The following is a 22236-nucleotide window of genomic DNA, read 5'->3' as shown; positions in this document are numbered from 1 at the left end:
CATGGGTTCCTCTACTTTGCAGGCAAACTTTGTGTTTGGATTGGAGCGGCGTGCCTGAGCCGCGGAGGGAGCCCTGGGGCTGTCTCAGCCCACCACGGAGACGCTTTACAACGCCACCAGTATGGGAGCAAGTAGCTATTGGGGGAAGGTGATGACAGCTGCGAGGTCGAGATGTGATGAAGCACGCCCCACTGTGGTTTAATTCAACAAATATTAGGACTCCGAGGCAGGCGACTCACTAGAGAAGGAAAGGACACTACATATACCATGAGGCCATGTGTTGGGACACGCCCACTGAGGCGGGAGTTAAATTACTGTGTAGCTGCCTGGAAAATGTTCACCTGGGAGTATTTGAGTCAGTGCCTCTAAAGAAGTTGGAAAACGAAACGCGTCAGGCTGACTTTTTGAAGCTGCTGCTGTATTTGCATCCATTTCGCAGGCTGCCTTCTACAATGAATAAAAGCTGAATTCCTTACCTTGCTCATGGGTTCCTCTACTTTGCAGGCAAACTTTGTGTTTGGATTGGAGCGGCGTGCCTGAGCCGCGGAGGAAGCCCTGGGGCTGTCTCAGCCCACCACGGAGACGCTTTACAACGCCACCGGTATGGGAGCAAGTAGCTATTGTGGGAAAGCGATGACAGCTGCGAGGTCGAGATGTGATGAAGCACACCCCACTGTGGTTTAATAGAACAAATAGTAGGACTCCGAGGCAGGCGACTCACTAGAGAAGGACAGGACACTACATATACCATGAGGCCATGTGTTGGGACACGCCCACTGAGGCGGGAGTTAAATTACTGTGAGGCTGCCTGGAAAATGTTCACCTGGGAGTATTTGAGTCAGTGCCTCTGAAGAAGTTGGAAAACGAAACGCGTCAGGCTGACTTTTTGAAGCTGCTGCTGTATTTGCATCCATTTCGCAGGCTGCCTTCTACAATGAATAAAAGCTGAATTCCTTACCTTGCTCATGGGTTCCTCTACTTTGCAGGCAAACTTTGTGTTTGGATTGGAGCGGAGTGCCTGAGCCGGGGAGGAAGCCCTGGGGCTGTCTCAGCCCACCATGGAGACGCTTTACAACGCCACCGGTATGGGAGCAAGTAGCTATTGTGGGAAGGCGAGGACAGCTGCGAGGTTGAGATGTGATGAAGCACACCCCACTGTGGTTTAATTCAACAAATAGTAGGACTTCGAGGCAGGCGACTCACTAGAGAAGGACAGGACACTACATATACCATGAGGCCATGTGTTGGGACACGCCCACTGAGGCGGGAGTTAAATTACTGTGTAGCTGCCTGGAAAATGTTCGCCTGGGAGTATTCGAGTCAGTGCCTCTGAAGAAGTTGGAAAACGAAACGCGTCAGGCTGACTTTTTGAAGCTGCTGCTGTATTTGCATCCATTTCACAAACTGCTTTCTACAATGAATAAAAGCTGAATTCCTTACCTTGCTCGTGGGCTCCTCTACTTTGCAGGCAAACTTTGTGTTTGGATATATATATATAACGATGCAACTTTCGGTTCGGAGCGGGCAGGATATGCTTGAGCAGCAACTTTGATTCAAACAACTGCCACCCCCCCGTATCGCTGGAAGACGGATGTCATAAAGAAAAGTCAGCGCCGGAGAAGAGGAGACGCCTAAGAGGGTCGGAAGACAGCTCGGTGACGCCGACACTGAACCGGGTAAGCCTGACTTACGAATGCCAGCGGGGGAGAAAGTGAAGGTTCCTGAGCAAGTGATTTAACACGAAGTTCGGAACCGGTTGGGATTACAGCTTTTTGAACGCTGTTATATTTGAAAATGGACGCCGTGGAGGTACATGAGCGCGAACAGGCGGCTCTCCAAGTATTCACAAATGTAAGCGGCCAAACTGTCGAGTCAACCTCACCAGAATCGGGGAGTAATATACAGAACGATTTAATGACGAAGTTAAGGAAACTAGAGAAACTACAACGTTCAGAGTTATCAAAATGGTGGGAGTCCAAATCTCTGCAGCGATATTTAGAAGTGCAGCGAATTCCCCGGGGCCTTAGAGTCATGGTGGCCCCGAGCTACGAGGACCCCAATCCTGAAATGCTAAAAGAATGGGCTGCCAACAATAATGATTCATCAAGACGTATGCTAGGCATATTAATCAAATATGCCGATATTGATAGACAGAAGATTGTGGAAAAAATAGTAAATTTGCTCTCTGATTTAAGCAAAGAAGAAGATCAAGCGACCATAATCAAATTTAAAACGGAGTCCAAAGAAAGACTAAAGAAATTAGAGACTACTATTAAGGAACGTAAAGCACTTAAATTTATAAGGGATAAATTGGACTACGAACGAGGTCAAATATATACATTTGCGAAGCGTTATGAATCGATTAGGCAGCAGAAAAACTCTAAGAGCATCACAGGAGCAGACACGCGATCAGAAACCGGCAGCCGACTGAGCTCCGATCCCGATACTGATTTAGATATGAATATTCCCATCCAGGGAGCAATACCATCAGTAATTGAAGAATTTGGATATTTAAACGTGGAGCGCCGATACAATTTGCGTCAAAGGCCACAAACACAGAGTGCAGGCGCAGGTCAGCAAAAAGGAAAAGGCAGAGGGCAAACCGCCGGAAGAGGGCAATCTGCAGGGCGCGGCCACCAGAAGAAAAAGAAGAATGTGATGAAGTAGGCAATGAAACGAGAACGTTATCTGTAATAAATTTGACTAACATTAAGTTAACTGAGGAGGAATTGAAAATCCTGGAGCTTGGCCTGTCATTTTGTCCAGAGGCGGATCTGGACTATGTACAAACCAGAATAGACCTCTTTAAGTTCATAAGATTACTGAAGCTAAAAAAACATTTTTTGATGAACCCGAGTCGAAAAACTACAGGCAATCAAATGGGTGAAGCAACACATGAAGATAACCTAGTGGTGGATGACATGGATTTAATGATGGATTTGCGAGCCAGTAACATAGTGGCACAAGACCAAGGGGCCAACAGTATTGCTGCAGCAATTGCAGAGGAAGAAGAAATAGATATTTTTCAGGATGCCCCCACCAATTTTCGGCCAAGTTCAAGATTTATTCCAACAACAGCTAAAGACACTGTTGATGTATATAATGAACTAGTGCATAATGAACTGAAAAATGTGGGTAAAGATGTCCAACCCAATAAAGAAATGTCCAAAAAGCAACAAGCCTACTATGCATTGATAAAGAAATTAACTGAGTGTGATAACTGCATCGTTCGCAATGCGGACAAAGGGGGTAACGTAGTTCTCTGGGACAGGGACAAATACCTGTTAGAAGCTTACAAACAACTGAATAACAAAAAATGTTATGTCAAAGTACCAGAAAGTATGATGGTAAAAAGCAACGAACAATTTAACAGGGAAGTACAAACTTGGTATGATTCATCTTTGATAAATCATGACGAATTCATGTTTCTTAAAATTGACCAACCTACTACAGCTGTGTTTTATTTAATACCTAAGGTACACAAAGACATTGTTGATCCCCCTGGCCGCCCAATAATATCTGCGATAGGCAGTGCTTTGGAAAATACTTCAAAATTTGTAGACTCTTTCCTTAATCCACTCACTAAGGCACTTCCATCATTTATACTAGACACCGGGGATTTCCTTAAAAGGATCTATGATATACCCTGGGAAGATGACTACCTATTAGTCACAATAGATGTCGCCACACTATACACCAGCATAAGGCACTGTGATGGCTTACGTGCAGTAAAACACTTTCTGGGAACTAGGTCTATTACACTGTGGTCACATACTCAAATGATTTTACGTATGGTAGAAAAATGTTTAACAAGCAATTTTTTTCTATTTTATGGCCAGCTTTACCACCAAATATGTGGCACTGCCATGGGGACCTGCTTCGCCCCCAGCTATGCTAATTTGCATATGGGCTGGTGGGAGGAGCAGGTTGTCCGGACGCAGTACCAGAAAGAGTGGGAGGAACACATAGTTCACTGGAGTCGTTTCATTGACGACCTATTTTTGGTGTGGAGGGGTACAGAGCGTGAAGTTAAGACATTTATCAACAGTCTACAAACTAATGATCTGAACCTCTCGTTCACGAGTTCTATCAGTAGTGAAAGTGTAAATTTCCTTGACCTTAAAGTTTATGTAGAGAATGGTAGGCTACAAACTGGTCTCTACCGAAAACCTACAAGCGGCAATACACTGCTGCATGCGCAGAGCTTTCATCCCTTAAATTTGAAGTGTAGCATCCCCTGTGGGGAAATCCTAAGAGTTAGACATAACTGCAGTACCCCAGCAGAGACAGCAAAAGAATTAGGGGTGCTAAAAAGAAGATTTACAGAAAGAGGGTACCCTGAGAACTGGATTGATCAGGGAATCTGTAAGGCATCAAAAAAGAAAAGAGAGGATATTCTGTTTTCAAACCAGAAAACCGCCCAGCAAAAACAGAGTCAGTGTAGGTTCATAACTACATTTTGTAAACAACATGTTGAGGTGAGAAGAATACTCAACAAACACAGGCATATCATCAAGAATGATCCGATTCTGGGAAAGGAGGTAGACAGGCGACCGCAAATTACTTTTAGAAAGTCTAAATCCTTCAGAGATTCCCTAGTGAGTAACACGCTTAAAAAACCATGTCCGAAGAAAAACTGGCTATCGGAGAAAAACGGATTTGTAAAATGCCTAAAATGTAAGGCATGTATGCATGGTGTAAATTGTAACAAGTACAAATTGGGCCTTTCCAACAGAATGGAAAAAATTAAGGGCAAATACACATGCAAGACAGATTATGCTGTCTACGTGTTGCAATGCCCTTGTGGCTTGCGTTACGTGGGGAGCACAATTAATGAGGTACATAAACGCATTTTGCAACACCTGAGGGCTATTAAAAATTCTGACAGATCCTACCCTGTAGCACGACATTTCGAGAGCACACATAATAAAGACCCTAATGGTCTTACATATTATGTGATTGACTCTATTCCAGCAAGCTTGAGAGGTGGTAACCGCCTTAAAAAATTGAGACGGTTGGAATCTCGATATATAATCAAGTTAGATTCAAAACAACCTAAGGGTCTCAATATGGAGGAGGATTTATATACACACCTCTAATATGAAATATGTGAATACAGTAGGAGAAGCCGCCTGTAATTGATGTATTAAATGTTAACGAGTAAGAAAAAAATTTTTTTAGACAGACCCACAGCAAATTTACTGATTTGATTTTGCTTGATATTACCAGAAAATGATATTCGACAATGAATTTTGGCAAGAATTGATATATTAATTTAAGTGATTTTGGCATTTATTGAAATGTGGCATGACAGGAGCAGGTTGACAGAGTTGGAGGATGTATATGCTCACTTGAGCTTGATTTATTTGCAGCCTAATGTTAATCGATAAATTTTGAAAGCCCACTTGGGCGCGACTTTGGCCATACACCCTAGTATTGTCGATAAGGTTGTCGATAAAGTTTGTTGACAAATTTCAATGAAATGCGAAAATGCATACAGATAATTTAACAGAATGCTCGTATTTGCCAAACAATTTTGAAAGTTTATGCCAGAACCACGAAAATGTATAACACACAATTATCATGTTGTTTTGCCAAGGATATTTGTATTTTGATAAGCACTGATATGATCATGTGAAAAAACTACGAGTCTGTCTTTCATGTCATTCGACATGTAGTTCATTACGTGCAATTTCTTTATTTAAAAATGGCCGCGCGCTTTTTCCTCTTGTCCAGTGAGCAAGACTGCGTGGCAGTCGAAACGCGTTTGGCGGCGGCGGAATAAAGAACTTTTAAAATCCCACAAGCATCGTGATCCTTTATCTAATTAATAGGACTTGGCCCAAGAAGTCCTCCTATAACGATGCAACTTTCGGTTTGGAGCGGGCAGGATATGCTTGAGCAGCAACTTTGATATATACAAACTCTAACTGACAAATATATATACAAACTCTAATTGATTTGGAACAAGAAACAGCAGGTGATGGTATCACACCTAGTGGAGCAGCCACCGCGTCAGAATTTAGCATATATGAGTCAGTCAAAACAGCATTCAAACCTAAATCACAATTTATGCCTTTGATGCCCAAAGACAATCTAGATCTATTCTCGGACAATGTCATAAAAGACCTCAAAGATTTGTCACTACAAAGTACAAAAGAGTATTGGAAAGAAAATGAAGATCACAGAAGGAAATACAACAACCTAATGACAAGAATAAAATCAAGATCAGATGTCGTGGTCAGATGGTCAGACAAGGGTGGCAATGTGGTACTCTGGCCCCTACAAATGTACAACACGGAAGCCCTCGCTCAACTTCAAGACAAAGATTGCTACATGAGGGTAAGCCCCACTCATAACGTGGGCATCCAAGAAAAATATCACAATGAATTGTACAGATGGAAAGGAATGGGCCTCATCAGTAAGGACGAGTTTAATTATCTGAAAAATGACTACCCGGTGACACCTCAATTATATCTAATCCCGAAGGTCCACAAAAATGAAGATACACCACCTGGGAGGCCGATAATATCAGCGATTGGCAGCCTTTTTGAAAAAACAAGCATTTTCATTGACTCTTTTCTACAACCTGAGGTTAAAAAGCTCCCAGCCTACATCAGAGACACGAGTGATTTTTTGTCTAAAATCTTTGATATAGAATGGCATGACAACTACAAATTCATGACATTGGATGTACAATCGCTATACACCAGTATCAGACATATAGATGGTCTCAAAGCAATGAAACACTACTTGGGCAGCAGACCTATTGAACTATACCGCCATACAGAAATGCTATTAGAAATGGCTGAGTGGTGTCTAACAAACAATACGTTCATCTTTGACAGATTACATTATAAACAGCTGCAGGGATCAGCCATGGGGACTTGCTTCTCCCCCAGCTACGCGAATCTGCATATGGGCTGGTGGGAGGAGCAGGTACTAAAAGTCCAGCACGCAGAGACTATGAAAAACAATGTAGTGATGTACAAAAGATACATAGACGACATTTTCATCCTGTGGCAGGGCAGTGTTGAAGAGGCAGAATGTTTTGCTTTGGCTTTGAATGAGACTGTCCTAAATCTGAAATTTACATGTAACACCAACTCTGTAAATATCCAATTTCTTGATCTTGAACTATATGTACAAAACAACAAAATACAAACACGCACATATAGAAAACCAACCGCAGGAAATTCCCTTTTACATGCGCGCAGTTTCCATCCTACACCATTAAAACAGTCAATTCCCTATGCCGAGTGCCTGAGAATGACTCGGAATTGTAGCACCACTGAGGGACTTTCGAGTGCAAAACAAGAGCTTTTCACAAGACGCAGGAAGAGGGGGTACACAGCTAACACTTGCCAGAGGGCCGAAGAGAAATGCAGAGGCATAAACAGAAAAGATTTGATTTTCCCTAAATCTGTGGCGAAAGAATGGGACGACAACAGCAAAAATCCCCCAAGACTCATAACCGGGTACAACAGATACCATAGTAATCTGAGAAAAATCCTAAGAAGACATTGGCCCCTAGTTCGTGGTGATGCAAATATAGGTGACACAGTGGGAAAAAGTCCTTTGATAACATTTCGAAAGGCTAAATCAATGAGGAATGAGATTGTCTGCAATGCGCCAGTTCTCAAAAAACCGAAAAACTGGCTAGACTCCCAGAAAGGTTTTAGAAAATGCTCCAAGTGCAAGGCTTGCACTCACGGTGTAAACACTACCAAAGTGTATGTTCCGTTTAGGATCAAACCTTACATTCTGAGGGACTCATTCACATGCAAGACAGACTTTGCAGTATATGTGCTTGCTTGTACATGTGGCAAGAGATATGTAGGGTCTACAATTCATCCAGCACACGTACGGATCTTACAACACTTGAGAGCAATCGCCAATAATGACCCGACATACCCTGTAGCTAGACACATACATGAGGCTCACCAAGGCAATGCCAATAACATACAATATTTTGTTATTGATAGCATTCCAAGAAACCCAAGGGGAGGCAATCGCCCATTGGCGTTACGCCGTTTGGAGTCAAGGTATATTTTACTCTTAAACTCCAAGATCCCATTCGGTCTAAATTCGGATGAAGCCCTAAGTGTCCACCTTTAGCAACAGCATCACTTAGTGTCCTCTTCTCTCCCAGTACCATTCGTATAACATCTGCAGTTCACGTACTACACAACTCATGGGTATACACATGGGCACAATAGAGCACACTACAGACATAACACTATGCCAGTAGTACACATCACTTAATCACATTCAGTTGTTTTACACTCACCAACACTTTTGAACACAAACCTACCACCTCGTGTCCCTTAGCTACTCAGTCTAATAGTAACCAAAACCTTATGTATTTTGTTCCTAAACAGGCCCTCTTGTTAAACTTTGGCTAACATATAGCAAATATGGGTATTATTGCGATATAAGTTGACGCGCCATACCTGGCTGCGCTCGCCCACTAGGGCAGTAATCAACAAGTGTGACTATTAATTGTCATCACACGCATGAGTATTTTGTACCTCACCAACTCTCACATTTGCTTCGCGTAAACACTGAAAAAGAGGCAAACATTCAATGCAGAATGATTTCCGCTCTGTCCGGCGCCTTGTCGTGTGAAAATGTTTTGTTTCAAACACACGAGCACCGCACTCATTTGAAGCGCAATCAAAAATTATGATGCACAGGCAAATCACTGTCTACACTCTATTAAGTACAATGTAGCTCATTAAACTCCTACATTCGCATCACGGAATAACTCACCAAGAGGGAATCGTAGTATGTTAAAGGTTTCCGCCCCAGCCGGCCATCTCCGGTGAAATTGCTATGTCTCCCAATACACGCGCACAGCGTCCACACGAGGCTTCAGCAATACAATGGATACACAGGCAAACCAGATGGGCTACCATTGTGGGACCTTTATTGGGAACATCCATGGGAAGGATACAATGGAAATTGTAGCATGTTGTGGTAACTACCGTTATTTTCTTTTCACTAAATGATGTCACTGAGTTTTGGAGGATGACCTTATTTCGGCTGTGAATTTGAACATGCTGTATGATGGAAAGGTCAAAATTATGTTGACACATATGGTTTTGGTAATAATCGCAATAGTGTAAATATTTTGAAAAAGTAAAATTAATTCTGAAGTAATGCTCGTTCTGGGTGCACAAATGTAAAAAATGTAAAAAATTATTATACAATACAGGTTTAGCCACATTGTAACCATGGCATTATCTAGGTTCAACCTGTACCTTAATTGAATGACACGCCCAGTATTGTGTGCATATATAAACGCCCTAGATTCTAATGCAGATGTAGTGAACAAGGCGGCAACGCCGAAACGCGTCTAAGCAGACACTGATCTTTGAATAAAAGTTTGGATTCAGATCCACGGAGTCAGCGCCTTCTTCAATCGTACAAGCATGGTATGAAAGAATATATATATATATATATATATATATATATATATATATATATTGATATGAAGCGACAAACCACTGATAGAAAATATTGCTATGAGCACCACTGCTTCACATGGATTTATTGATTACGACTATGAGCACAAGATAATTCTCCCCAAAATTTTTTTTTTATTTTTTTTTTGGTGAGGTGAAGGATAAAACACCTTAGAGTAACGTATTCTCATTATGTGACGACATTGACTAGACATAGACCATAGCTTTTTTTCACCTATTTTTTGAAACGAATGAAATGAGATTGGAACACATAAGATGACGATATAGAGGGTACTACACCCGAGCGATCTCAATCCTTAGAGATATATCTATATCCCCCCCCCCCTTTTTTCCAAATCACATATTCCATCACTCTCTTCTTTTCTTCTTTTCTTCTCCATTATTTTCAACCTGTCTGTTCGGTAATTATACTATGGGTACTATACCCTCAATGTGCAAAGTGTTACGTGATACATTTAATTTGAAATGTAATGTTTCACTTACTTATTTTCTTTAGAAACCAAACAATTGGGGAAATGCATGATTATAGATTCTCAACGAGTTTCTGATGTTGCTAAGAATAAATGCATGGCATTTAAAGAGATCTCCGTGTGATGTTTGTAAACACGGAGACCTCTCTTCCCTTTCTATGATTTTGTACAAGTACTTAAGGATGAGTAAAAAAATGACGGTCATGTGACCAAGAGCCCGTGAGCTCGAAACGCGTCGTTTGTTTATGCCCAAATAAACAACTTTCAAAGTACCTGATGGTGTGGCTTGTCATCCTTGTTTGGAACGAGAGGATTCTGTGGATATATATATATATATATATATATATATTTAACTTAGTTTTCCTATTTAGAGAGGGTTTGATGTTCCCAAGATATTAGCTTTTTTCTGTTTTTCGTTTTTGTGTCTTTCAAGTTTGGTTTTTCTGATCGTGTAAGGTTCAGGCTATTTTTATTTATTATCCGCTGATCTGCTTGAGCCGGGTTGAGTCCGCTGTGTGAGCTTGAGCGGACTCGATCCAGCGTTTGCAGTGAAGTTTCTAACTTCAAAATGACACAGACAGAGTCACGCCCTACTTAGGAGTCACGTGACTCGCTTCGCCGGGTGCAGGTCAATCAAAGGTGCACGAGACGTCTGGAACGTTTGGAATGGCTTAGGCTTTTCAGGATCGAGTCGCGTGCTTCTGAGGATAGGCACAACTCATTTTTCTCAGCATTGATATCAAATACTTCACTTTTTTTTCGTCAGCACTCGCTCTGCAATTTCTGGACATCGCTAGTAAAGGCACACTTTTAAATTATATTGAAAGTAACTCTAAACTCACCTCTCATCGCAGGGAGCATTGAGTTGCCGAGTCTTGGGCAGTTTCGTTATGACCTGTGGAGCCACCGTATAGTGTAATGTGACGTGTGGGCCATTTTGGATTGGGAATATCCAATGGTTTGATATGTGATTTAAAGCAGACATGTTGTGGAATGTGATATCTGCTTCAGAGTAGTTTTTTCACCTCAGAAGTCAGTTACCTTTGTGTTACTGTTTGAGGTGGTTGGTTTGTTTCTTGAGGGAGGTAACATTGGTATCTTTTGGGCATTTTTAGGTAGAGAGAGGAGATTTTCAGTGTTGTTGCTTGTATATTACGCGCATTTAGGTTTAAGATTTGTGTTGTTTTGAAAATATTTTTCAATATGGAGAAAGAGAGAAGTCTTAAGGGAGACGTTGAAGGGAGAGTCCAGGAATGTGTGGATAATGCGGTTTCTGTGTTGGCTATTCAGTTAGTCAAAAAGTTAGATGACTGTATGTATAGATTGGAGGGGCGATTTGCAAGGGAAGTTGAAGAAGAACAGTTTTGGTCAGTGGAGGAGATACGCACAGTTAGTGGTAATGGTAAAAAGGCAACTTAAAAAAGGAAGCATTTGCCCAAGGACAAACTCAGCAAAGCAAAAAGGGCCTTTACTCAGAAAGGCAAAGAAAGGCTTTCCTCTAAGGAGGTATATGGAAAGGCTATAAAGGCCACAAAGGGGATCACAGAGCGATCACCTGTGATGAGTCCTCTAGCAGTGGGGACATTGTTATCTCCTGCTCTTCTGAGTTTGATTCATCGGATGATGAGGTCATTAAGAGTAAAGGGACTAAAAAAGAGAGGAGAGAAAAAGAGATCGTAGATCAAGTCATAGACCCACTGGGCGACTTTATGTTCAACCCTAATACTATCCAGCATCCTTTATCTCCCCAATGGGTTCCTATTAAGCATGTGGCTGAATTTGTAGAATTCTGGATTAGGGGAGAACTGCCAAAAGAGGTCCATACTAGATTACATTCTGAGTGCCCTAGACCTTCACTGGCGGAGAAGGTGGCATACACTCCAGAACTGGATGCTAAAATGTTGACTTTCCTTAACAAATTGGGAAGAGACCCGAGGCGGGTGTGGCTAAAGGTTTGAAGGGATGTCATGATCGCCTTCTAAATGTTTTTAGACCCCTAACAAAAATCTTTGACATCTGTGAGGAAGCTTACCTCCAGGAGGGTGCTGTGGATGTCTTAGAGTTAAGACAATGGGTGCAGAGGGCAGTATGTTTGTTAGGAAAGGCAAACGCATCACTCTGCGTAGGAAGAGCCTACTGATGAAAATTGATCTGAAACTGACAGGGTTGTCAGGAAAAGAGTCAAGCAAAGAGGTGAACGGTCTCCTTTTTGGAGAGGAGTTTGTGAAAAAAATGGCCCGTTACACTTGGGTGTTTAATTCGATTAAAAAGGTACAAAAAGATATTAAGAAGGTTTTTGGAACAGCCGGGGGAATGCAGGGTCGATTCCCCGGCTGAGGTTATGGTGTTACGCAAAACTCCTTCTCACGTGGTTATAGACCCGGAGGTTTCAAGTCCTCAGAGGGCTTCTCCCCTAGCTTTTACCCGCAAAGACAAAGTGGAAGAGGACTGTGGGGAGGAGGAGCAGGAGACCCCATACGAGACAGAGCAAACACGGACTTCCTGGTTGCCACCACTAACGAATCCGGAAGTGAGTGGCGGCGCTCTAGCGTTCAAGCGGCTGGAAGGGGAGGAGTCGCGTCGGAAAGCGGAAGAGAAATGAGCAATGGCAGAGATTAGAGGTGGAGGTGGAGAACGGATGGTGTGCAGTGAACGCGGGGAGAAAGCGGAGCACCTGGAGGAGACCGGAGCAGGAAGGCGAGTTGAGGACGGAGTGGAGGAGGTCCGAAGAGTGGAGAGCGAGGACGGAGTGGAGGAGATCTGAAGAGTGGAGAGCGAGGACGGAGTGGGCGAGGTCCGAAGAGTGGAGAGCGAAGAGGTCGGAGCAAAGAGACGATGCGAGAAGGAGCGGGAAGGTGTAAGGACGGAGGAAAAGCAGAGGGCTAGCCAAGACAGTGTTCTATACACCACTTCCATACCCCGTGGGCTGAAGGAGGGAGAAGACGCCACGGGTCCCTACGGTGCGGTCCGAGAGGCGGGCCGTAGCCCAAGGCAAGTTCCGTTAAAGGGGGGCATTCTGGTGGGGTGTGTGGGGAGGGGGGAGGTAGAGCTGTATTGGGAGGCGGGAGGACGGGCACGTCAGGAGGTGCCGGAGATAAAAGAAATCACACAACCCCCCTCCCCCCCTTCACACATATTGGTGATGGTAGCACAACTCATATAAACGGAGCATATAGTAATTCCGGTTCCATCTTATTATCTTCCCTTCTGAGGCTCAGAGACTCTGGGATCCATAAGAGAGGCGAGACAGAAGCCCCAATTAATCCTGGATTCGCGGACCAGACAGGACACGGCTACGCCCTGCAACACAAGACCTTGTTTTGACTTCTGTCTATATCAAATAAAGTAGTCCTATAAGACAATACACCGTGGCCTAGTGCTCTGTACCCCACAACCCCTCACAAATTTGGTGTCAGAAGTGGGATTTTACAGTAACGACATGTTACAGCCCGTGCCTATCCCGGTTGAAAACGTCATCACCCAGCTAGCGGAGGGTCAAAGGCACCTTCAGATTGTTTTCGAGCAACAGCTGCAAACAGCCAAAACAAAGAGGGAGGCCCTACAGGACGCACTAAAAGAGCAGGCCACCCTCCTTACCACGAACCAACAGATAAAGGACACGGCCATTCGGCGTCTTACGGATGCCATAGCCAACACTAGAATCCATCCCAATGTACCTAGTTCGGGGTTACAAAAATTCCAAGAAGGCGACGACCGGATTATTTTTTTACCAACTTTGAACGGGTCGCGACTACGGCTACCTGGCCCAGAGAAAGATGGAGCCAATACATAGCTCCCCTCCTTTCTGGCGAGTTACAGGCCGCCTATCAGGCTGCAAATCCTGCTGGTAGAACACCCTACAATGAAATAAAAAAAGCCATACTCGAGATACTTGGTTGCGATCAAGAGTATTATAGGGCCAAGTTCAGGAAAGAACGTGGAACCCTGGGGACAACCCTCGGGCTTTGTACTATCGGATTCAGGATCTAGGTACCCGGTGGCTAGCTCCCCATGAGACCACCATAGATGACCTGACCGCTAAAGTCTATCTAGAGCAGTTTTTGGATGCCTTACCATCCACCACTCGCTCCTGGATCAAACAACATTCCAACCTCAACCCCACTGTAGCAGTAGACTTGGCCTGCGCTTATCATAGGGCACCCGAATTTCGAGCTGGCATAACCAGAACACCTGTACCCATCCCCAGACCAGCAAATCCCAGGCCACAAAGTAGACCCGAACCCCGGGCCTCCTTTCTTCCCCGTGTTCCTTTTAGGCCAATACCGCCAGTACCTGGTCCAAGCACACAAGGACCCCAATGTTATCACTGCTCCGAATGGGGTCACATAGCCCCACAGTGCCCACATAGACCGCCGCCAGCAGAACCAATGGAGATAGGGTATACTAAGGGGCGTGTATATGTAACAGGCAAAGGACATCGTCAGTATAAAAGAAAGGTGCTTCTAAACGGAAAGAAACAGCAGGCATTATTGGACACAGGTTGTCATGTGTCCGTCGTTGACAAAACCTTAGTTACCCCACAACAACTACAAGAGAATGAGACAGTGTATGTAACCTGTGTTCATGGTAACACCGTAGGGTATCCGGTAGCGGAAGAGAAAGGAGCAAAGCCGGAGATAAGAGGCGGAGGTGGAGAACGGACAGTGTGCAATGAACGCGAGGAGAAAGCGGAGCACCTGGAAGAGACCGGAGCAGGAAGGCGAGTTGAGGACGGAGTGGAGGAGGTACGAAGAGTGGAGAGCGAGGACGGAGTGGAGGAGGTCCGAAGAGTGGAGAGCGAGGACGGAGTGGAGGAGGTCCAAAGAGTGGAGAGCGAAGAGGTCGGAGCAGAGAGACGACGCGAGAAGGAGCGGGAAGGCGTAAGGATGGAGGAAAAGCAGAGGGCGAGCCAAGACAGTGTTCTATACACCGCTTCCATACCCGGTGGGCTGAAGGAGGGTGAAGACGCCATGGGTCCCTACGCTGCGGTCCGAGAGGCGGGCCGTAGCCCAAGGAAAGTTCCGTTACAGGGGGCATTCTGGTGGAGTGTGTGGGGAGGGGGGAGGTAGAGCTGTATTGGGAGGCGGGAGGACAGGCACGTCAGGAGGTGCCGGAGATAAAAGAAATCACCCCCCCCCCCCCCTTTCACACATATTGGTGATGGTAGCACAACTCATATAAACGGAGCATATAGTAATTCCGGTTCCCATCTTATTATCTTCCCTTCTGAGGCTCAGAGACTCCGGGATCCATAAGAGAGGCGAGACAGAAGCCCCAATTAATCCTGGATTCGTGGACCAGACACGACACGGCTACGCCCTGCAGCACAAGACCTTGTTTTCACTTCTGTCTATATCAAATAAAGTAGTCCTACAAGACAATACACCATGGCCTTGTGCTCTGTACCCCACAACCCCTCACAAGGACACTTCAGGGGAGATAGAAGATCAAGACAAAGGTATGTTTGACAAGCGACCTTTCATCTACTCAGGTAAAATTGTGTGGCAGGCTGACCCATTCTTTAGACAGGTGGAAGGAGATAACCTCCGATCCTTGTGTGTTACAGACAGTAAGTGGTTACAAGATAGATTTTGTGAGTATTCCAATTCAAAAGAGAAGAGCGACCCCTTTGAGGTTTTCAAAGGAGGAATAGGAGATGGTAGAAAAGGAGGTTCAGGAATTAGCAGAAAAGGGTGCAATAAAGAGGTCAGACGATTCCTCAGTAGGAGTTGTAAGAAACTTATTTCTTATTAAAAAAAAAGGACAAGGCTTTAAGACATGTCATAAATCTCAAGGAATTAAACGAGTGGGTGGAATACAACCACTTCAAAATGGAGGGGATTCACATGTTGAGAGATTTCCTAAGGAAAGGAAATTGGTTACACACTTTGACTTGAAGGACGCTTACTTAACGGCTCCGGTATGTCAGAGCCAGAGGGATCTTCTGAAGTTCCAATGGAAAGGTTCCATGTGGAGGTTCAAACACCTTCCCTTCAGTCTAACCTCGGCACCATGGTGCTTTACATAGTTACAAAGTTAATGAGGCCAATTGTAGCTTGGTTACGCACAAGAGGGGTGAGGCTCATAGTCTATTTAGATTACATTCTCATTATGGCAGAAAGCAAGGATCTAGTCCTCAAACATACAACTCTGGCTGTTTGAATGATAAAGGATTTGGGTTTTGTAGTGAACAAGAAAAAGGCATGCCTGGTTCCAAGTCAGGAGACAGTGTTTTTAGATTTTCAGATTTGGACCTTGTTTTGTGTATTGAGCTTGCCCATGGAGAAGGTGAGGATGATCCGCAGGGAGGTGCGGAGAACCTTAGTAAGCAAGTGGTTAACTCTGAGGCAGATTGCGAGGATCTTAGGACTCCTCTCTGCCTCAATTCAAGCTAATTTCCCTGCTCCCTTGCATTATCGTGCTTTGCCGAGGTTGAAGACGATCTATTTGAACAAAGGTTTGAGATATTCAGACTAAGTTCAGACAGATTCAGAGAAAAGGGAGGGATTGAGGTGGTGGAAAGAGAATCTGGAGGCTTGTAATGGAAGGGCCATTTTCGGACAGAATCCAGATTTGGTCATAGAGTCAGATGCCAGTCTTCAAGGTTGGGGAGCAAGGTGTGGTTCAGTGACAACATGGGGGAAAATGGACAAGTCAGGAAAAAGAGATGCACATGAACTACCTAGAGCTGCTGGCAGGTTCATTTGCAATGAAAGGTTTTGTAAGGAATCATGTAAAATGTTGGGTCCTCTTGAGGATGGACTATATATCGGCTGTGAGATATGTAAACAAACTGGGAGGCCCGCTTTCAAGGCGCTAGCGGACTTGGCAAAGGATTTTTGGCACTTTTGTCTAGGAAAGAATATCATGATTCAGGCTCAGTACTTACTGGGTGTGAGCAACACTGTGGCAGACTGGAATTCAAGGCAACTGAGGGATTTCAGTGACTGGGGGTTGAACAGGGAGGTGTTCTCTATGATTCCTTTTAGGGTCCGATGGAGGTAGACCTGTTTGCCAACAGGGTGAATGCTCAACTACCAAGGTTCTTCAGTTGGAGACCGGATCTTCAAGCAGTGGCAGTGGGCACATTTTTGCAGCACTTGGGGGATTTAGAAGCTTATGCTTTCCCACCTTTTGCGCTAATTCAAAGGGTTCTTCTGAAAGTGAGAAGGGAGGCGGCAGAGATTGTTTTGGTAACTCCTTTTTGGAGTTCCAAAGTTTGGTACCCAGACGTGATGGAAATGTTGATCGCCGATCCTTTACTACTTCCAGTCTTCCCAGAATTATTAACAGATGTGTCTGGGAGGAATCATGAGTTCTGCAACAAGACTGATGGCCTGGTTCATTTTGGGAGAATTTGGCAGGTGTCAGGATTATCATTGGAGGCTTTGAAACTCATTAAGGAACCATGGTCTCCAGGAACAGCCAATGCATACAAACTGGCATGAAGGAGATTGTTTCGTTGGTGTTCTTCGAGGGGTTTGGATCCCTTATTGGCTCCTCTGGTATAAGTGTTGAATTTCCTAACTGAAATCTTCCTTGAGGGTAGATCTTATAGTACTTTAAATGTTGGCAGATCAGCTATTTCAGCAAGGCATGAGTTGATTGATAGCTTAGCAGATGGACAAAATGATGTTGTGAAAAGACTTTTAAGAAGTATTAGAATGAAGGTGCCCCGAGGTCCTAAGTATTAGTCTGTGTGGGATGTGGATCTTGTTCTCAGAGAGCTGACTAGTTGGTCTGAGAATGAATTCCTAAATCTTAAGCAACTTTCTTTGAAGTAGGTTATGTTGTTATGTCTTGTGTCGTTTAGAAGGGTTTCTGATGTTTAGGGCTCTTGATATTTCAGGTCGAAGGCTTGTTCCAGAAGGAGTGTGTTTTTACATCACTAGGAGAACTAAAACTATGCCTAGAACTATTTTCTATCAAAGTTAGGCGAGTGTAGGAAGCTGTGTGTTGTGAGATGTATTCGTGAGTGTGAGCGAAGGACTGAGAGTGTGAGAAGTCATACAGATTCTCAGTTGTTAATTTCTTATAGACATTTGCATAGAGCTGTTTCCACCCCTACTTTATCTCGTTGGGTCAGAGAAGTTATGGGGAAAGCTGCTATAGATTTGAGTAAATTTGGGGCCCGCTCCTCAAGAGGTGCAATGGTGTCTAAAGCTCTTCTTCTTGGTGATAGGCTCAATGGGCAGTAGCGGATTGGTCTTCAGATTCAGTTTTAAAAAAAAATCTATTTTAAGCCTGTGGAATCTTCAGTAAGGAATATTATGGCAAGGCTTTAAACATGCATAATATTGACCTCCGTGCCTTGCCATAAAATTCAGATTTTCCACAGCTAGGGTGGGTAAAAAATCAGGATTTCATTAAAGACACGGAGGCTGATATTATCCCTCCCTGGATTCCCGCCCTATGATTTGTTTATGTTTTTTCTTTCTGGAGGAGACTATAAGAAGTGATCTGGAAGAAGTATGGAATATTCTTGGATTTGCTGCACTTTGGAATACCTTGTTGGATTTTAATAAGTTCAGAGTGCTTTTGTTATTGAAATTGTTTTATCAACAAAGAAGGAAGATGGCTGGCACACAAGGGACTAAGTAGCCTTTAGAACTCTTATTCATTCCTATTCTAAGTTCTTACATTGTTTTGTAGTTGCTGATGTAAGTTGGCAATTAAAGAGATATGCAAAATATCAGCCTCTGTGTCTTTAATAAAATCATGATTTTCTGCCCACCCTAGCTGTGGAAAATCTGAATTATTAACGACTGTAAGCAGCAACCTGTTTAATGTTAACACTGTGGCGTTAATCTAAGATTCCTGGTGCTACCACTAAAATAATTAATCCAACAGTAGGCCTTGATAAAAGACAATATGGGAACATTTAATGCTAAACATACTCAAAATAAAAATTACTTGCCACATACGATGGACACAAATCTCTTGTTGCAAGCCTTCAAGTAGACCCATGCGGGAAGACGCTTTATAAAGAACCATTCCTCCATGTTGTTGGGGAATGCCCCGTGAGTAAGAATCCTCTGCCGCCCTTGAGGATAAAAGAGGCAACCTTTTCCATCAGTAAGGCGAGCAACACAGCCTGGCTTGAGGTGCAGGGTGAAGGCAGTTAGCCAGGAAGGGGTCTCTTCCAGCGTGTCTTCCTTAGAAACAAATCTGTGGTCTGAAGTTTCAAGGTGGTACATCCCATTGCAGAACCTGAGAAGAAAGCCAGATTCCTCCAAGTAGGGCTCAGGAAGGTCCACACAGATCTTTTCAGTTAATGGATCCATTCGAGCATAGCAATTATTAGTCATATTGTAAAGTGCTATATGGGCATGGATGGCTAAATGGGGGACCCAGCGGTGGTTGCAGGTGAGTTGTGTGGCACAGCAAAAAACGTTCTTCCCGTCTGACTCCAAGTACTTCTGAGTGCTCATCGACTGGAGAATCCAGTCTCCATAGTCGTGAAGACTGAGCAGGAAGAGGCGCTGCTGGCAGTCAGAAGTGTACCCACATCGGACACTCCCATCATTATCAACGAGAAGGTAATCTCCATACCAACTTTGTAGCACCACAACTGCTGCACAACCTTGATTACCACGGTGAGTGAGCTCCCAGATCTGTGAAATAAGAATCTAAAATTAATTCATATCCACTGAGAAAATACTTTTTGGTAATACACAATATTTGATAAGACGTCAACCAGCAGATAAGACTTTAACAGTCTAAAAAATACAGATACATCACTTTCTTATTTAAAAAAAATTTATGTTAATTTATGACTAAACCAATTAATATGTCACATTCATATCAACCCCCTTGATAAAAATCCAATGATGACCAAAAGGCAAGGTATTGTTATATAAAAGGCAATGAAATCAAAGCAATCAAACCATTTGGCAATGACTATCCATAGGAGGGGGAACAATGCAACAAAATCAGGGTTCTAGCTAAAACAATATTACCAAACTTTGCCACACGGTGCTGTAAAAATACCCTTTTTCTTTTGATGCTAGTTAGTTCCTCACATTGTATGGCTAACTCCCAATTGGGGGTGGGGTCGCACACTACTCACACACCAGCAGTATCGCCCCTAAGGACTATGGTAAATGTAGTTACGTGTTCCGCGATGCATCTTCTTTCGATTCTCTGCTATCTTTGCTGTCTTCGCCATCCCTGGACACGTGTTACGGGGTATCACCCCTCGTCAGCAGGGATAGGCCGTGTTCTGGGGTTGCCGGTGGCTGCCAAATATCTGCCAGGTTTAGTACCACTAAGGCGCGTAGGTGCGGGGTCCCAGGCTCGTCAGCCAACGGCTCGCGGGAGCTTCAACATTACAATTGGGGGTGGGGTCGCACACTACTCACACACCAGCGGTAATGTTAAAGCTCCCTCGAGCAGTTGGCTGACGGGCCTGGGACCCCGCACCTACGCGCCTGAGTGGTACTAAACCTGGCAGATATTTGGCAGCCACTGGCAACCCCAGAACACGGCCTATCCCTGCTGACGAGGGGTGATACCCCGAAACACAAACAGGGATGGCGAAGATAGCGAAGATAGCAGAGAATCGAAAGAAGATGCATCGCGGAACACGTAACTACATTTACCATAGTCCTTAGGGGCGATACCGCTGGTGTGTGAGTAGTGTGCGACCCCACCCCCAATTGTATGGCTAACTCCCCTTCTGGGTGTTGGGTCATCGGGAGTGATGATATTTATTACTCAGCAACCAATAGGAATGTCCTTGTAATGTAATAGCTGTGGATACTGGACAGCTAACTAAGTGGAGGTTCAAATCTTCCAGTTGCATCAAATGTACTGTACAGAATGGCTACGATGCAAACCTATGATCTTTTGGAAGCCCACAGCTTTCGGAGTTATTTATTTCAAGTTCAGTTTTTCACTCGACAGGGGGAATAATCTGTCTTGATCTCCACCCTGGAGGCTCTCTGCATGGAAATCAGGGGCAATGCTGATAGCAGAGTGTCAGTGCTTTCTGGAATGCTGGAGCCAGTGGGGACATGGTGTAAAGAGAGTCATAGATCTCATGAAGGTTCCACGTGGTTGTATAGATGCAGCCAAGGGTGCATTATTTTCTTACCTGCTGACACTGGAATGGTGCAGTTCCCGGAGGGTGGAATATAAGATAGTTCCAGTCTTTGCTTGAGTTAGAGAAAAGCTAGGGCACACTGTTGGGCAATGACTGATAGCAGTAGGAATGATGTAGTCAATCCTGACTCATTCGGCTTAGACCACCTCTCTCGCTTAGCACAAGAAAATAGCAGTAACCTTTTAGTGAATGCGCGCCCAACATGCATCTGACAAGGAGAGCTAGTGAAGTCAAACCCAGGCGAGAAACAGGAAGGACAGCCAAGTGGAGGAGTGATAGGTGCTGATGGGTGAGAGCTGAAAAGCCCTTTCTAATTTTATTTTCATTCCATAGTGAGGGCTACTGCACGGATTAGCATGAGAGCGGGGTACAAATGTTTCAGATGCCTATCAATTGTAAAGCAGACCATAAAGATTGTTAAAAGCGAGATGTAGTAAAGAAGCCAGTGAACCCTGATAGTGCACTCAGTATCAGTGATAGATGTGCATGTATGATGCCCGCCAGCTATCTATACAGACTCTGTGGTGGGTGTCAGCCCTGAGGTTTATGAAAGGATGGGTTGATTCTGGGTGGTAATGGCAGCAGGTGGCCAGTGTCTTCTACAAATTCAGGTAACATAGAAGCAATTGCCTGCATTGATCGTAGACTGTGTGGAAATAATTTCAACTCAATGTACCCTAAAATATTTTGCAAATCTAGCCTGTGCTTTAAGTTTACAGCAGTGACTTGTGATTCGGATAGGAAAGACACTTAGTGGCCGATTAGGATGGCGGACGGACTTGCGTCCGCCCGCCACCCCCCGAGGTGGAGGGACCGTCCGAAAGAGCAGCGGCGTTCCCTCCATGGCAATTAGGATGTGACCGCCACCCTGGCGGTCACATCCTGTATCTTTAACATTGCATTAAAAATGCATGCATTGCATATGCATGCACAAAGCGGCAGGCACCGCGCGGTGCCTGCCGCTTTGTGCATGCAAATGCAGGGGGGTACCATAGGTACCCCCCATGTGCACCCCCACCCCCCCTTCACCCTGGGGGCCCGCAAGGGTCCCCCAGAAGCAAAGGTCCACATGCTTTTCCACGGCGGAAAAACCGCCGCGGAACAGCATGTTTACACACGCTTCCTAATTGGCTGGCGGTGTCTTGCAGACACCGCCACCAAATAGCAGGCTACA

At 44.4% G+C, this 22236-nt stretch overlaps 1 protein-coding gene across 3 annotated transcripts in view; it reads right to left on the bottom strand.

Annotated features, from left to right (window-relative positions):
- The window catches only part of FSCN3 (fascin actin-bundling protein 3), a 305725-nt gene that overhangs the window by 205476 nt on the left and 78013 nt on the right, over positions 1–22236 (bottom strand). For all 3 annotated transcript variants that reach the window (XM_078656097.1, XM_078656093.1, XM_078656104.1), the window contains exon 2: positions 18876–19572. In XM_078656097.1, the coding sequence (XP_078512223.1) occupies positions 18876–19389 (514 nt within the window). In that variant the 5' untranslated portion in view covers positions 19390–19572. The remainder of the gene's footprint in view (positions 1–18875; positions 19573–22236) is intronic.

Source organism: Lissotriton helveticus, chromosome 1_1 (assembly GCF_964261635.1).
Source record: "Lissotriton helveticus chromosome 1_1, aLisHel1.1, whole genome shotgun sequence".
NCBI classification, from domain to species: domain Eukaryota; kingdom Metazoa; phylum Chordata; class Amphibia; order Caudata; family Salamandridae; genus Lissotriton; species Lissotriton helveticus.
Note: the sequence above shows the minus strand (reverse complement) of the source record. Positions and strands in the feature narration are given on the sequence as shown.